General features: G+C 36.9%; 1 protein-coding gene across 1 annotated transcript in view; it reads right to left on the reverse strand.

The window, feature by feature from the left end:
- LOC107570494 (gamma-aminobutyric acid receptor subunit alpha-2-like) overlaps positions 1-16,565 on the reverse strand; it is a gene marked incomplete at its 5' end in the record, with an annotated part of 88,430 nt that overhangs the window by 33,745 nt on the left and 38,120 nt on the right. Inside the window, 3 exons of the mRNA XM_016256723.1 lie at positions 3,920-4,063; positions 4,156-4,238; positions 6,560-6,780. Of these exons, the coding sequence (XP_016112209.1) occupies positions 3,920-4,063; positions 4,156-4,238; positions 6,560-6,780 (448 nt within the window). The remainder of the gene's footprint in view (positions 1-3,919; positions 4,064-4,155; positions 4,239-6,559; positions 6,781-16,565) is intronic.

Genomic DNA, 16,565 nt, shown 5'->3' on the forward strand with positions numbered 1-16,565 from the left:
AGGCCAACCACAGGTAACTTGGGTCAGCCGACGTCACAGCGCTAGCTGGAGGCAGCAAAACAAAGGGGAAACTGGAGGCGGCCCATTCAAACCAGCACAGATTCGGCTACATAAGGAGCTTAAAATATCATCTTGTTGTGATGTTGGGTGCCAGAATCGACGTAATACAGCCTCAAATTAGAAATTTGATTGCATATCTGCTGCCACTGCCAGACAAAAAACCGACGGCAGCTGTGGTTAAACGCGATAAAATGAGCAGACTCTACAGAAACAATCATCAAAAATGCTCACATTTGCAGCGCACACTTCTTATTAGAAAAGGTTCAATAAAGTATTGTCTTTTGTTGTTATGGGCACGTCTAAAGATTTCTTGCCATATGTCTATGTTTCTTGCAGATCCCAACTATGTCGTGTATGAAATAATATCTGTGTGCATGTGTGTAAAACAACTGACGATTTATATATAATCATTTGTAATTGCATATACATTGTTGTGATTAATTGTGGCTGGAACAATAATGTAGCTGTAAAAATAGTTGCCTGCTGAAATTGAAATTGTCTTTACTATACAGGTTAGATGTGATCCACCTCATAGTTACAATCCTGTCAGATCGTCCATCCTTTGAGTGAGAGTGTAACGGTACAGGTCGGCCGATCGGGTTTCATGGTTAAAGTTAACATTTTCGACATGTTTGTTGTTGCTCAGCAATGGCATGGACGCGATATTGTCTGGGGGTTTGGCAAAAGGAGAGTGGGACTGTGGGCGGTGCTCGGGGTGATGACTGAAGGCGGTGACTGAGTAGTTCTGATGTCAACTTTTTACGGACATCACAACAGTGAAAAATCACAGCTACTTTATGCAGGCTGTGTGCATTTTACTGTGGAATGACTGTTTTGAAACTTATATGGTAGTTAAATAGCCCCTAGACCTCAGTTATCGTGAAAAAAGCCAGGAGATTTCAGTTTTGACAATATGGGACCTTTAAAGCCAAGACAAGCCTGAATAACACATGGGTGTCATGCACCCTGACATCATGTTTAAGTGCTCTCCTGGCACTGTGCCTTTCGACTGCACTTGGTTTTTGTAAACACACCCCTTCATTGCATCGTTAATCAATGCAAACACACACACACACACACAAATACACAAACCTGGAGTGGTTTTACTCTAAGTGGTTTTCGAGCCTGTGACCTCAAAGAAGAAAGGTATTAAAAAATCCTTCAGATATATTACGAACACTCAAGTGTGCAAAATGTAGTCCACACTCAAGTGTGGCAGATGACCCAATTTCCTTCACACTAGACGGCATGTTCACGCTGTTGTAATGAATGATTAATCTCACATCACATGCTGGGCACTTACAAGAGCCTTGGGAGAAAAGCCCCTAAGGCTCATGCATGTGTGTTTTAATGCACACATTCGTGTGTGTTTGTGCGAGCGAGTCGCTGGTACCGGTTTGAGTACATCCACTTGCTATGGGTGATGTAAACAGAGCTTAACAAATAGGTCTGAGCAGAAGACACCAAACCCGCACGACACGGCAAGCAAAGCCACTGCTCTGGCATAAGAATACTGTCGTAGGAAATAACACACACACACACACACACAAATACACAAACCTGGAGTGGTTTTACTCTAAGTGGTTTTCGAGCCTGTGACCTCAAAGAAGAAAGGTATTAAAAAATCCTTCAGATATATTACGAACACTCAAGTGTGCAGAATGTAGTGCACACTCAAGTGTGGCAGATGACCCAATTTCCTTCACACTAGACGGCATGTTCACGCTGTTGTAATGAATGATTAATCTCACATCACATGCTGGGCACTTACAAGAGCCTTGGGAGAAAAGCCCCTAAGGCTCATGCATGTGTGTTTTAATGCACACATTCGTGTGTGTTTGTGCGAGCGAGTCGCTGGTACCGGTTTGAGTACATCCACTTGCTATGGGTGATGTAAACAGAGCTTAACAAATAGGTCTGAGCAGAAGACACCAAACCCGCACGACACGGCAAGCAAAGCCACTGCTCTGGCATAAGAATACTGTCGTAGGAAATGAAATGGAAACAGTTATCAAGTATATTTGAGCCTAATGAACAGAAATAAGACTCGTCTCATTACTTTCATGCCCTCACAACATCAGAAAGATCGCTGATTTGATTTGACTCAATTTAGGTTATATGTGCATCTACTTTCACTATACAATTCATTCAAAAAGCAGCTTATTCAGCAAGATTCTCTTAAAACTGTAGCTTTTCAATGATAGTTTAAGCTAAAAACTGCACCCCTGGTAGCAATGCCGAGAATGCATTTGATTCAAAATCTCCAAAATCCACAAAAATACAGTATGAAGCAGCACAACTGTTTTCAACACTGATAATTATAAGCAATGTTTTTGAGCACCAAATCAGCATTCTAGAATTATTTCTGGAGAAAATTCCGCTTTGCCATCACTGGATTAAATTACATTTAAGAATGTATTAAAATAGAAAACGCAAACCAGCAAAAGATAAAGAAGCAAAAGTGTAGGCTTAGTAGAAAATTTATATATATCTAAGTTGATTATTAGCCTACTCTTGACAGAGAGCTGGTTTGGTCTTTGAGAAAGGGCAACATGGCTGTTTGACTGGAGTTCGCGCTGTGCTTATTCCATTCATTTGTGTATCATATCATACAAGGTTTATATCATTGACATATAAATATACAGAAATAGTATAACATGTATGAAGAAGTATTTTAGTTGATATTCTCTGATTTCTGAGAGATGCACATAGAGGAAACAGCAATGCAGTTGTTTGATTTGCACTCATTCATAAAGTTTACTTTCATTCACTTCACACACTCATTATAACATAGTGACTTTAGAGGTTTATGAATAATATTGCGCTGATCCCTTGGCTAAATTATCCAGCAAATATGACGAGTGGCTGTGCCAGCCTCAGCCGAATATTTTTCAACAGAATTATTTGTTATCTGTTATTCATTTTGAAGCCATTATTCGTGCCTTTCCGAATAAGGTATTCAGCTTTGAGCACACCTCTACTGTTTTTACTGTGTTTTTGATCAAGCAAATGCAGCCTTGGCGAGCACAAGAGACTTCTTTCAAAAGCATTAAAAAAATCTAACTTTTGAACAGTAGTGTATAGGCCTATTAGTTATAGTATATCTGCCATCAGCCACTCTACCACCTCTCTAGTTACAAGTATCCACATATTTAATCCCATATGTGTTGACCATTACTGTTGTGCTAGAATGAAATCCAGAATGTATTTAATTTCTTGCAAGCTGTGAGTATGCTATCTATTTGTAAAGATAATGTTGTAAACCTGACATAAAGTGTGTCTTCTGGGTGTTGTTGTTGCACAGTCCCTCTGGTTTCTCTGTGCTCAACTGAAGTGGAATATCTTGTACGTGCTCTGGCCTCAATCTTACCCCACGTCGAGGATGTGTTCACTTTACTGAGCTACCAAATGCCAACACACAAGAAATGTCACTGCAAACCAAAGATGTGCATGAGCGAAAGAGAGAGAGAGAGACAGTGAATGCGAACCAGAGGAAGTCACAGGCAGGGTTTGTTGAGTCTTGCCCAGAGATCGTGTTAAAGCACATTGCAGATTTAACTGAACAGAATGAATGTGTGCTTTATAAACTATGATAGAATGAAGAACAAATCTGCCATGACATCAGGCAATCCTTCAAAATCATCCTTGTATATATATCCAACATGTCTGTTTAGTCTTGGTGGCTTTCAGAGCTTTTGTTTGAGGACAAACTTAACCAATAATGTAACTTCTGTCACCATTCACTTACTGCCATGTTGTTTCAAATACATGAAATTGACTTTGGAAGAATTCCTGAAGAATATTTGCTTTTTCTATATTATGAAACCATATCTATCAATCTGTAAGTGTCTTGACTCACCAGTGCTGGATCTGATGGTTTCGTTCCCCACGGTTTGCCCCAGTAGGTCATACTGGTTTAATCTAGAGCTCTCCTCTTCTACCACCACAGAGTTGGATGCGTTCTTTGTCCAGGTGTACGTCACTTCTGTCGTTGTGTAAGCATCTGTAGGAATGATTTCAGTGGGGCCACAGTTAAAACTTTGCAGATGATTGTTTGAAATTTTAAACCAATCAGTACTCCATGCTGTTACTCACAGCTGCCGAATTTGAGAGGACAGGAGTGGAAGTCCATGGGGAAATCTTCAAGATGCATCGGACACTCAGCATGCACTGTCAACCTGTGATTTACATTCACAAACACAACTAAAGCAGACATTTTATGCCATTACCATTACTAGCAGGACTGGGCAATTATATATATATATATATATAGTTTGAGGTAAGTAATGAAGGAGTTGAAAAATAAATAAATTATTCAGTAAGGACACATTAAATTGATTAAAAGTGACAGTAAAGAAATTTACACAGTTAAACAAGACCTATTTCAAATAAATGCTGCGCTTTTGAACTAAAATTTTTTATTACAGTTTACACAGGAAATATGAATCAGCACACAATTGTTTTCAACATAATAATAAGACATATTTAAGCAGCAAATCAGCATATACAGTATATAAATATAAATAAATATATATATATATATATATATATATATATATATATATATATATATATATATATATATGTATATATGGTTTGTAATGCTTACCGAACCGAAAGCCTCATATCGAACAGTTCAATTTGAATACGTGTGTCGTTACACCCCTAATATATTATATATATATATACACATATAATTATCACAAGGAATATTATTTAATCCTTTTTATTTATGCACCATAAAAATAGATTGTAAAATAAAGCCACACAAACCAATCTTTGAATCAGAGTTTTGAATTAATTCAGTGACAGTTGTGACAACACAATTCAGTGACACAACTCAATTGTGAAATATTTTTTTCTCTTATCACTCTCATACTTATGAAACTTGATTAGCTATTTAGAAGTTTGAATGGCAAAATAAAAAGTGGCAACACTTTAGTTCCAGTTCTCACTATTAACTAGATGCTTATTAGCATGCATATTACTAGCATATTGTTGATTAGTACTTAAAAAGCACATATTTATGCCTTATTCTGCATGACCATATTTTAGATCCCTTAATCCAACCCCATACCTAAACTTAACAACTACATACTAACTATTTATAAGCAGCAAATTAGGAGTCTAGAGGCAAAAGTCATAGTTAATAGTTAGTTTATAGTGAGATAGTGAATAAGTTAATAGTAATTCTATATTCTCAATAATATTTTGAATATTAAGTAGATCAATAATATAAATGCAAGTTCATTTTCACATCCATTTCTCCTCTATTTCACTCTGTCTGCTGCATTCTCTTTCTTAGTCTCTCTCTCAGTTTGTCTCCTTTTTTTCTTCCTGCGCTTCACGGCTGAGTCAGGCTCTCATTGATTTGGCAGTAGCGAGGAGCATTTGTGCTCATAGCAAGAGCTGTGAGCGAGACAGCGATTTAGAAGAAAAAAGAAAAAAGCAAAGGAAAATTGAGAGGGTACGTGTTGGAGAGTGTCATGATGTGTTCTGGAGCGGCATCAGGATGAACAGAAGCGAGAGCGAGTCATTATGAAAGCCATGTTGTTTGAGGCTTGTGTACACGACACACGACAATATATCACAGATTCTGCTCTTCCTGTTTCATCTGCAGGTAATTAAGGAGATTGACGAGGATGTTCTCAGACTCTTGAAAATGTTGATTGCAATGAGAACTGAGCTTCACAAAGAGAAAGTCACTGGTTTTAACAAAATTGGCTCCTACAAAAGTGAGTGTCACATTTCTGAAAAGAGATGAAACATCTTAATTAGTGGCTAAATCAATACGGCCGCCTGTCATACTGTGGGAGCCGGTGAGGGATGAATTATTCTAATTCACGGGAGTACAAGGTGATTCAGGGATTGACATGAGGAATGACTCCATTTGCCACGCACAATATGAGCTAAATAGATCATTCACCAAAAAATATTAATTCTGATAACATTATGTGAGGAACAGATCAAAATTAAAGTCATTATTCACTGAAAATTCACTGGAGGGCAACATTTCTTCAGTTTAGGTAAAACTTGGATAATAGTCCACAAGATCATAGGCCAGATCAATTTTTTGACAGTGTGAACAGATGACCATAAATATGACCATAAATCTTTTCTCTCATCTTTTAAGGCTGATCTGACTATTGGACTTAATTTTATGGTAATATTGGGGGTTTAAGGCAATTAATATTCAGTAATACTATCGGAAGAGAAAAAAAAAAAACTTGAACAGAATTGAGCTGGATAATGAAAATATTATCATAATATTATAATATTATTATCATCATAAACATAGATTTGTTTCTTTTACAGAAAAAAGTGTGTTTTGAGGATTACCAAATGCTACTTATTTACTTAACAAAATTATGCTACTTAACAAAATTTCAACTTGAAACTTTAAAAGCACAGCACTTTCCAAATGATGTTATGTGTGGTATCTTTTGAAACTCTTGAAAAAGCTGAGATATAAAAACAGTACAAACAAGACCTTGGTTACCTCATGGTGTACAGCAGGGTGCCGTCATCTTGAATCCGCAGCAGTTTGTTGGGCATGGTCATGTTGTGTGCGACAGATTTCTTCCCATTGTGAAAGAATGTGTCTGGAGTCCAGATCTTACTGGCCATCAGGTTGTTCAAACGCAGAATGTTCATCGGTCCCTCAAACTTCAACCGTTCATCCTTCCAGCTCTGCCTGAAAAAGACGTCGATGGTGTACTCCTGCAAAAAGATGAAACAAAAGCACATTTTAGACTGTATGAGGTTCTGTTGGATGTTTTCTGTCACTAAAGGCTTGGACAGTGTTTTGTTTGTGATAATTGAGCACACAATACCCTCTTACACTGATTGACTGGCAGTGAATTTGCTGTTGTGTTCACAACTGTAACAATCCAATCAATTGGACGACCTTATAAAAGTCTGGGTTTGTGTTCCTCCTCAAGCAAAGCCTGTAAATGCAATTCAAATTCAAGCATTTTCGTGCCTTCAAATGACCTGTAGTGTAACATTTTCTATCCGCTTATTTTTGCTCTGGTGGATAAACACAGTATGCCAACTGATTTGCAAGTGGAGTTTACTGCATTTGAGTATCAAGTGCTGTAGGGGAGAGTCAATCGCTCAAACCTTTAACTAGTGCTGAGGGTGATCAGATCCCACTCCATAAGAGAGATTTTGCTGCCCAAAGATATCATTATGAAGCTCATATCAGCTGGTAGAACAGGGACAACTTTTAAAATGCTTAAAGAATGATTACGAGAGGGTTTTGGCTTTAGATTGGGAGGTAACAGAGTTCTAACTAACAGTTAAATTAACAGTGAACCTGCTGTGTGAAGTGACACAATCGCACCCAAGTAAGACCTATTTCCGTAAAACTCTAAAGTGCTTTGTACTCAATCATTTCTATATGGTATGTCATATAGATGCTTGCAATATTATAAGCAGTGCTGACAGTATCTGTTCCATGTGCGTATGTTGTTTGTGGTGGTTTATTTTTGTTTCAGTGTTTTGAAACATGTAATCAAAAACAAAATCATAAAAATGAACACATTTGATGTTTATTATTTTGATATGTGGAGTGGAATTTTGCACCAATAACATTTCACAGTGCACAGGGATACAGAACAACAGACTAATAGACTAAATTAAATCAGTTTTACATTGAAAGTACCAGACAAAGAGTTCTCGTTTAAAGCAGCTCGAGACTGAAGTGTCACACTGCAAGCAGTTATAGAGAAGCACTGCGACAGTAGTTTTATGACTGCTCAGACAGTGTCCGAACACTGCCGGGACTGTAGCCAGATTCCTCCTCCCGCTGCTGCATGTGCTGTTTTTGATGGATGTACAGCTCATTCTCTTGAATCTGGACATTTTGTCCAGTCAGCAATCTGCGATGTTTATGACCGTCTAATTTCAGTCAAGGGATTTGTATTGTCCCGGCTGGGGAGGGTTTATATGAACATCCATTAACAAGTAGAGATGAACCATGAAACCCAACCACCACATTATCAAACATACACCCACCACACACATACATGCACACATGCACATAATCAGAGAGTAAGGGAAATAAAGAGAAGTAGGTGTTGAGGTCAGGACTGTTCAGGAGATTGCTTCACAGGTGCTGAGTATGCATTTATATTGGATTATTCATAGACACAATTTATGAGTGTGTGTGTGTAGGCTACTGTTCAAAAATGTGGGGTTGGTAAGAGTTTTTTACGCTTTTGAAAGAAACATTCTCTTATGCTCAACAAGGCTGCATTTATTTGATTTATTTGCATTTATTTTGAAAACACAGTAAAAAAAACTATAATACTGTGAAATATTATTGCAATTTTAAATAACAGTTTTCTATTTGAATATATTTAAAATGTAATTCAGTGATGCAAAGCTGAATTTTCCTCATCATTACTCCAGTCTTCAGTGTCACATGATCCTTCAGAAATAATTCTAATATGCTGATTTGCTGCTCAAGAAACATTACTTATTATTATCAATGTTGAAAACAGTTGTGCTTCTTCATATTATTTATGGAAATTGTGATACATTTTTTTAAGGATTATTTGATGAATAGAAAGTTCAAAAGAACAGCATTTATTTGAAATAGAAATCTTTTATAACATACTTTCAATTTTGATCAATTTAATGGGTCCTGGCTGAATAAAAGTTTTCATTTATTTTTTTTCTTTTCTTTTTTCTTTTTATTCATTTATTTATTTTTAAAAACCTTAATGACCTTAAACATTTGAATGATAATGAATTGAATTCATAAGAAATGTAACAGTTCTGGTTCTTGAATTGCAGTGATTCCATTAATGATACTTTAAGTGCTTTTAAGGAAGCAACTGGTCCTCACTGTATGCTAAATAGAAATACAAAAACAATGCCATTTGTTACCAAAAAACAAAGTTCTCTTTGAAAATTCACTAGTAATGAAAGGTTGGGATGGGTGAGCAAGGGTGAGCAAACAATGAGCTAATCCATAAGTCTCATTAGTCTCACAACTAACAGCAGTTTTAGACTGAAAGCAAGTGCTTAGACTGAAAACAATTCTACAATTGAGAGCAGTTCAAGAATAACAGCAGTTGCAGGGAGAAAGCAGTTCATGACTCGAAACGTTTCTAGTCTGAATGCAGGCCTAGAATAAAAGCACATATTAACTAAAATGAAAGCATTTTAGGAATAAAAGCAGTCTGACTCAAAACACTTCTAATTAAAAACCGTGAGCTACTTCTAGACTAGGAGTTCTAATGCAAAAGCAATTCTGGACTGCACATAGAAGCATCGCAACACAAGCCCGAAGTTTTATTACTGCTCAGACACCATCAGAACACTGCAGTGACTGTAGCCAGATTAATTAAAGATGTGTTGTCTACTTTGTATCGTCTTAGTAGAATTTATCATAGAGTGCACAGTCTCTTTCTCTTATCCCATTCAATCAAGACTCCAAACACACAGCACAGGTAAAATATTACTTACTTTGCTGCAGTGCTACTGAATCTACCACTGCTGACCCCACCCTTCTCTTCCATGGGGCGTGTCGACACAAGACTCGTCAATTGCTGCCTTGGACTCCATATATGGCTCTGAGGTGGCTTTATTCAAATAACTAGCTATCTACGTAGAAACCAGCTGCAAATTGAAACAGCTCTCTGGATGACACAGTTTCAGACTTAGACAGCCCGAAACAAACTGGCTGCATTTTCTTTTCAGCTTTTCTGAGCTGGCAGACATGCCAAAATCCTAACTAAATGCAAAAAAAAAAAAGCTAAACAAGTGAAATTTTAATCTGATGTCACCTTTAAGAGATTTAAACATTGGTGTGTTTTGTTCAATTATTGGTTAATTATTGTGCTGTTAAGGGATTTAAATATCGGTTGGTCTTGTTCCATTAAAAGATTTAAATGTCTTCAGTTTTGTTCTATTATGAGATTAAAATATTGGTCACTTTTGCTCTATTTAGATATTTAAATGTGAGTTTATTATTATTCTGTTAAAAGATCTAAATATTGGTCGGTTTAGTTCTATTAAGAGGTTTAAATATCGGTTGGTTTTGTTCCATTAAAATATTTAAATGTCTTCAGTTTTGTTCTATTATGAGATTAAAATGTTGGTCACTTTTGCTCTATTTAGATATTTAAATGTGAGTTTATTATTATTCTGTTAAAAGATCTAAATATTGGTTTAGTTCTATTAAGAGGTTTAAATATCGGTTGGTTTTGTTCCATTAAAATATTTAAATGTTGTTGGTTTTGTTTTATAGGCGATTTCAATGTTGGTCTTTTTGAGATTTATCTTGTTCGATTTTGTTCAAAGCAAAAGTAAATTACTCTCCAAAAAATATTGATGAAAATATGATTGAATGTTGCATCTGAAAAGTCTGAAAGGTCTTTAATGCAACCTGGTCTCATGGCAAAAACGTACACAAGGGCACATTTTCGCAAGACGCAAAATACGTACCAATAAGTACATATCACAGCAGTTTCAAAAGAAATGAACACTAGAGGCACAATTTTCGCACAATTACTTGAAGAATATCATGTTATGACTTCAAAACAATTTTAATATGCTGGGAGATTTGAAAACTGATGCTTTTGAACGTTAGCACTGCACATATCCAGCTTCATATCAATGGGTTTTCATCGACAGTAGGTTTGTTCGGTAGCTCACGGAGACGTACTTGAGAGGTGAGGAGCTCCGATTCAAATCCCGTGTAACTACGGTTCAACAAAACAGTTCAAATCTGCATATAAGTAAGTTCAAATGACACGGTTGCATCAACAAATGCGTTTTTATATCAGTTTTGCATTTGTTAACACTATCGGGTAGGTTTAGGGTTGGGTTTGGTGTAGGGCATGTTTCCAGCACGATAGAGCATTAACTTTTAGCGACAGTCCCCGGATATTTGAATTCTGAACCGCCGCAATACGTACCTGAAGCAATGTAATAAAAACACAGCAATACATACCTATATCAACATAATAAAAACTTGCCAGGGTTTACGTATTGAACCCTTGTTTTAGCGCCACTCAGTGGACATTTCTCTTTGAAACTGCGGCGAAACGTGCAGGTATAAAAACAGTGTTGTAGAAAAGCACCCAGAGGTACATATTTTTATGAGACTGGGCTGCTTTAATGTCAAGAAAAACATTCTGACCCAGAATATTTTTAAAAATGGACTCCTAAACTTAAGTGTGGTGTGTGTGTGTGTGTGTGTGTTTGCAAGTGCAGAGGCAAAGTTACGGTGGCAGAGAAGTGCAAAAACAAATCACAATTCTGAAAACAAAATAACAAATTACAAACTCAAATGCAAGTCTAAAAAACTAAATAATTCATAAAACACAACAACAATTTAGAAAACATTATAACAAGTCAGAAAACACAATGACAAATTCGAAAACAAAATAACAAGTCAGAAAACACAACAACAAATTCGAAAACAAAATAACAAGTTAGAAAACACAATGATAAATCAGACAAACCGGAAGAGGTAGGTATAGTTTGAGACAGCACCACTGGTTTGGGATTACTCACTGCTGACTGGACGAGACATCTGTCAATCAACGTATACAGGAAGAACCAGACGAAGAACAGCAGAGTCGTGGTAGAAAGTTTGGATATGGTATTAAAGTAGCTCATTTTAAATGTATTGTATGAATTGCCCTTACAATGGCATAAAAATACGGAGTGTCTACAACATTTGCCTTGTTGGCAGAGGCCATGTACAGTAAATCCGCCCTGCAACGTGTGATTGGGCTAGTCCAGTGGTTCACAACCCTGATCCTGGAGGCACCCCAACACTGCACATGTTGCATGTCTCCTTTCTCTGACACACCAATTTCAGGTGTTGGAGTCTCTACTAATGAGCTGATTACCTGAATCAGGTGTGTTTGATTAAGGAGACATGAAAAATGTGTAGTGTTGGGGTGCCTCCAGGATCAGGGTTGGGAACCACTGGGCTAGTCAACACTTTAAAAGTGGCTAGAAAAAATCAGCTCCAGTGAAGCAGATGGATAAGCTTGTGTTGTCGGCTATTTGTCGCGATCGACCTGTGTTCGATCCCACTTTTTGCCAAACTTTTTTTTCCTCCCTTTTCAAATCTCGTATTAGCAATGGATTCTATTTACACTAAGTGAAAATAGCAGTATTTTTAGCAATATGCTATTTACACTAAGTGCAAATACCTATTTACACTATGTTAAAATAGCAGGATTTCTATGTATACTACTTGTTACAAATAGTGGCAATTATCTGCACTTCAGTATTGTAGTACATTATAAAAAAGTATGCAATAATGACGTATTGAGTGTAAATTATAATTTTAATTTAAATTATTAAATGGATGCCACCTTATTGGTACAATAAAGCCCTCCCTACACCTACCCTAACCCTACCTGATACTTTATTTTCAACGTTTTGATTATTTCCTTAATTTTTATTGAAAATAAATGCCTTTACGATGTGATACAAGATTTGAAAAGGGAGAAAAAAAAGTTCGGCAAAAGGCGGGATCGAACCCGGGACGATCTCGTCAAAAAGCCGACATCAAGCATTTAACCATCTGCGCCACTGGAGCTAATTATGTACAGCTGCTTTTAAAGTGTTGACTAGCCCAATCCCACGTTGGAAAGCGGAATTACTGCCAACAAGGCGGGCTATTTGCACTAAGTGTAAATAGACACTCCGTATTTTTTATTCCATAGTAAGGGCAATTCATACAACACATTTAAACTGAGCTACTTTAATACCATCTCCTAACTTTCTACCACGACTCTTCCTGTATACGTTGATTGACAGATGTCTCGTCCAGTCAGCGGTGAGTAATCCCAAACCAATGGCGCTGTCTCAAACTATACCTACCTCTTCCGGTTTGTCTGATTTGTAGTTGTGTTTTCTGACTTGCTATTTTGTTTTCGAATCTGTCATTGTGTTTTCTGACTTGTTATAATGTTTTCCGAATTGTTGTTGTGTTTTCTGAATTGTTATTTCATTTTTTAGACTTGCATTTGCGTTTGTAATTTGTTATTTTGTTTTCAGAATTGTGATTTGTTTTGCACTTCTTGGCCACCATACAAAGGAGATATCAATTGAGCTGAATCTCGGCTGTCCTCGGCTCACCCCAGCTGCATACGGAGACTCCTGGGGCCGTAGGGCAGTACAGGGGCCAAATACATACTACTCCCTCTCTAACATCCCTCTCCACTTTCCTTGTTGTGCTTCCATCTCACTTGCCTCCTATTCTATATACCGTCTGCTCCATGGCTCAGAGGCACACAGCATTAATAGACATCATGACCTTCTGTGGTGGTGTGTGTGTGTGTGTGTGTGTGCGTCTGTCCGTGTGTGTTTGTGCATCGAGGCTTTGTTTAGCCCATATAACACAGCACTGGAGGCTCAGTTCAGACCGGGATTATCAGGATACAGAACCACCAGGTTCAGCCTCATCCATCAAAACCGGACATCTCACATGAGGATGATGTTGGTTTAAGATTCCCAGTGCTACCCACAAGTCATATCTGTCACCGCACCGGCTGACAGAAACTGATGATTATAAAGAGAAGGAGGCATGATGGAAAAAGAGAAATGCTGGATCCCATAGGAAAGAGAAACCATAAATTTACTGATTTTTATAAAGTCAATTTTAGAATAGCTCTTAGATTACTTCGTAGTATTATTTCAGGATGAACAATTACTCGACTGAAGAATGTTCATATTAAGATCTCTGACTTCTGATGGCAGACTTTGGTAAACTGACAAATCTAAGCACAGTTTCAGACTTTGTTGAGGTCTTTTTTTCCTCAGGAGAAACATATGAAGGGCATGAGACTTCAGCAACTGTCTCCATTTGATTTTCCTTCAGCTAGTTCCTAAAGCAATATTTCCTATTTTAATTTAGTTGAACTGGCAGTAAAATAACAAAAACTTAAACTGAAATGACAACATAGACATACTGTATATCAACAAAAACTACACAGACATATATTAAAAAAACGAAACAAAACTAAAACTAAAACAATAACAATAAAAAAAACGAAATAAAAATATAACTAAAATCAATGGAAAATAGAAAAATAAAAACTAATTCAAAATATAAAAACGTTTTCTTTTTTTTTTACAGCGTATGTCGTGTCATTTCTGTCTATTTCTATTTCTCAGAAGGAGTTTTACTGTAGGAGAAACATAATATAAACAATTATATTTTCATCTGGGAATAGGCGATTTCCTGATGCTACCTGGAAAAAGTGTGATTATTTGACATTGCTCTGCCGAATCCTTCTGTGAATGCTATTTGTGTCACCTACAGTTTAAACAGAATTACCCTGGTACTGCTTCACATTCTGTAATAAACCCTCACTAACCGATGTCAACCTGACGGCAAACATGCTACCATACACAGCAGCCACATCTACCCAACCTCTTTAGCTCATTACCCACAAGGCTTTTCACTCAGCTGTTTACTTGAGTGTCACACGCTTCCCAGCAGGGCCAGCTCTAATGATGAGGGTTAGCATGGCCATAGGGCACTGAGACAGAGAGAGAGAGAGACAGGCCGTCATTGTAAACCCACAGTGCAGAAAACTAAATCCACAAGCTTTTGCTAACAGCTCAAATCTGTTGGCGATAACAATGTGACTCCTGACTTGAAAAGGAATCACAAAATTTTACAAGCTACGGTATCAAACTTTTATATGCTTTAGAGTACGCTGCACTCACTGTAGTCATTTCTTTGAATTATTGACATGTATTATTCATCAGGGATGACTCTAAAGAAATCATAAATGGCTTTTCTTGAATTGTGTATGCAACAGCTCTTAAAATGGAAACTCATAGCTCTCTATGTAGGCAACAACTACGCACAGAATGATAAAAAAATGAAGCAAACAACACAATACTCTAAAAAGGGGGGGAGGGGCATACAAATATTGAGTAAAAAATACTTTTAGACAATTATTTTATTTCATTAAAAATAACTAAAACAATTAAAATGAAGATAAAATGCAATGACAGATGTATTTTATCAATGCATTTTAGCAATGAATGAAATATACACTACTAAAGTTTGGGGTAAGATTTTTACTTTTTTTTTCTTATGCTCACCAAGGCTGTATTTATTTGATAAAAAATACAGTAAAAACAGTACAATTGTGAAATATTATTACAATTTAAATATCAGTTTACAATTTAAAACAAATAAATACAATTTAACATTTTCTATTTAAACATTTTAAAATGTAATTTATTTCTGCAATGGCAAAGCTGAATTTTCAGTATCAATACTCCAGTCTTCAGTGTCACATGATCTTCAGAAATCATACTAACATGCTGATTTGCTGCTCAAGAAACATTTCTTCTTCTTATTATTATTATCAATGTTGAAAAAAGCTGTGCTGCTCAGTATTTTTGTGGATACATTTTTCAGCAGTAGAGAGTTCAGAAGAAATATTAATCTTTTGAACCATTATAAATGTCTTTACTGCCACTTTTGTTCAATTAAGTGTGTCCTTGATGAATAAAAAAAAGTTTAAAATACTTTGCTACTGCTTGCTTACTCATAATTAAAATTAATTAAAATAAAATCTTACCAACCCCAAACTTTTGAATGGCAGTGTAGGTATATTTATAATCTTCGAATTCTGGAACAGTCTTCGCATTAAAATGCTCTCTAGGTAGGGAGGTCACTAGGTTTCGAAGCAGAGCTGAGGTTGACACTGAAGTGTGTATTTGCATGTTGAATTCATAATGAATGCGTAATAAGGAGAAGAGCTATGATTCAGTGAGGCAGTGAGGAGTTATTTTAAATAATTGATAGTGCAAAGATTTACAAGCACAATGAGGAAGGACTATCTGCTGCTACATTCAGAGGGAATCTATTTCAAAAGGAACAGAGAAAAAAAATTGACCGTCAACTGTCAGAGCACTTGAAAAGAAAAAAAAAAGAGAGAGGGTTGGTGCGCCAGAGGAGGATGATAAGCTCCAGGGAATGTGGAGAGGCAAAGAAATTGAACAATTTGTCTTTGAAAAAAAAAAAACTATATCAAAGACTTAGATGTACCTCTGTGAACTGCTCTCCCTCCTGCCAGACAGGGTCAGCATGCTACCGTGTGAAGGCAGGGCAAAGACCTTACTGTACAATGGAGAATGCCATGCATTGTATGTTTCAATACAGTCTTGTAAAACAAAATTACAGAAGAGCAGCCAGAGTTACAATGACTCAAGAACGGAAAGAAAGAGAAAAGAGTGAAGGGTGGATGAGCAGAAGCAAAAGAAGGTGGAAAGCGAGTGATAAAGGAATGGAAGGAGGAAGAATGGTTTGTTTTCTTCAGTCTAAGGAGCAGAAGGTGTAGCATCTGGGTCCAATCTCAAAGACACAGGAGATCAGGGCTGAGACACTCATACTGAGACACTGATGAGTGGACACATGGACGCACAGCACGCATGCACACACACACACACACACACACACACACACACACACACACACACACACGCCCTCACGCACGCCCGCA

The sequence above is a fragment of the Sinocyclocheilus grahami genome, unplaced genomic scaffold, assembly GCF_001515645.1.
Source record: "Sinocyclocheilus grahami isolate Dianchi unplaced genomic scaffold, SAMN03320097.WGS_v1.1 scaffold1466.1, whole genome shotgun sequence".
Classification (NCBI taxonomy): Eukaryota; Metazoa; Chordata; class Actinopteri; order Cypriniformes; family Cyprinidae; genus Sinocyclocheilus; species Sinocyclocheilus grahami.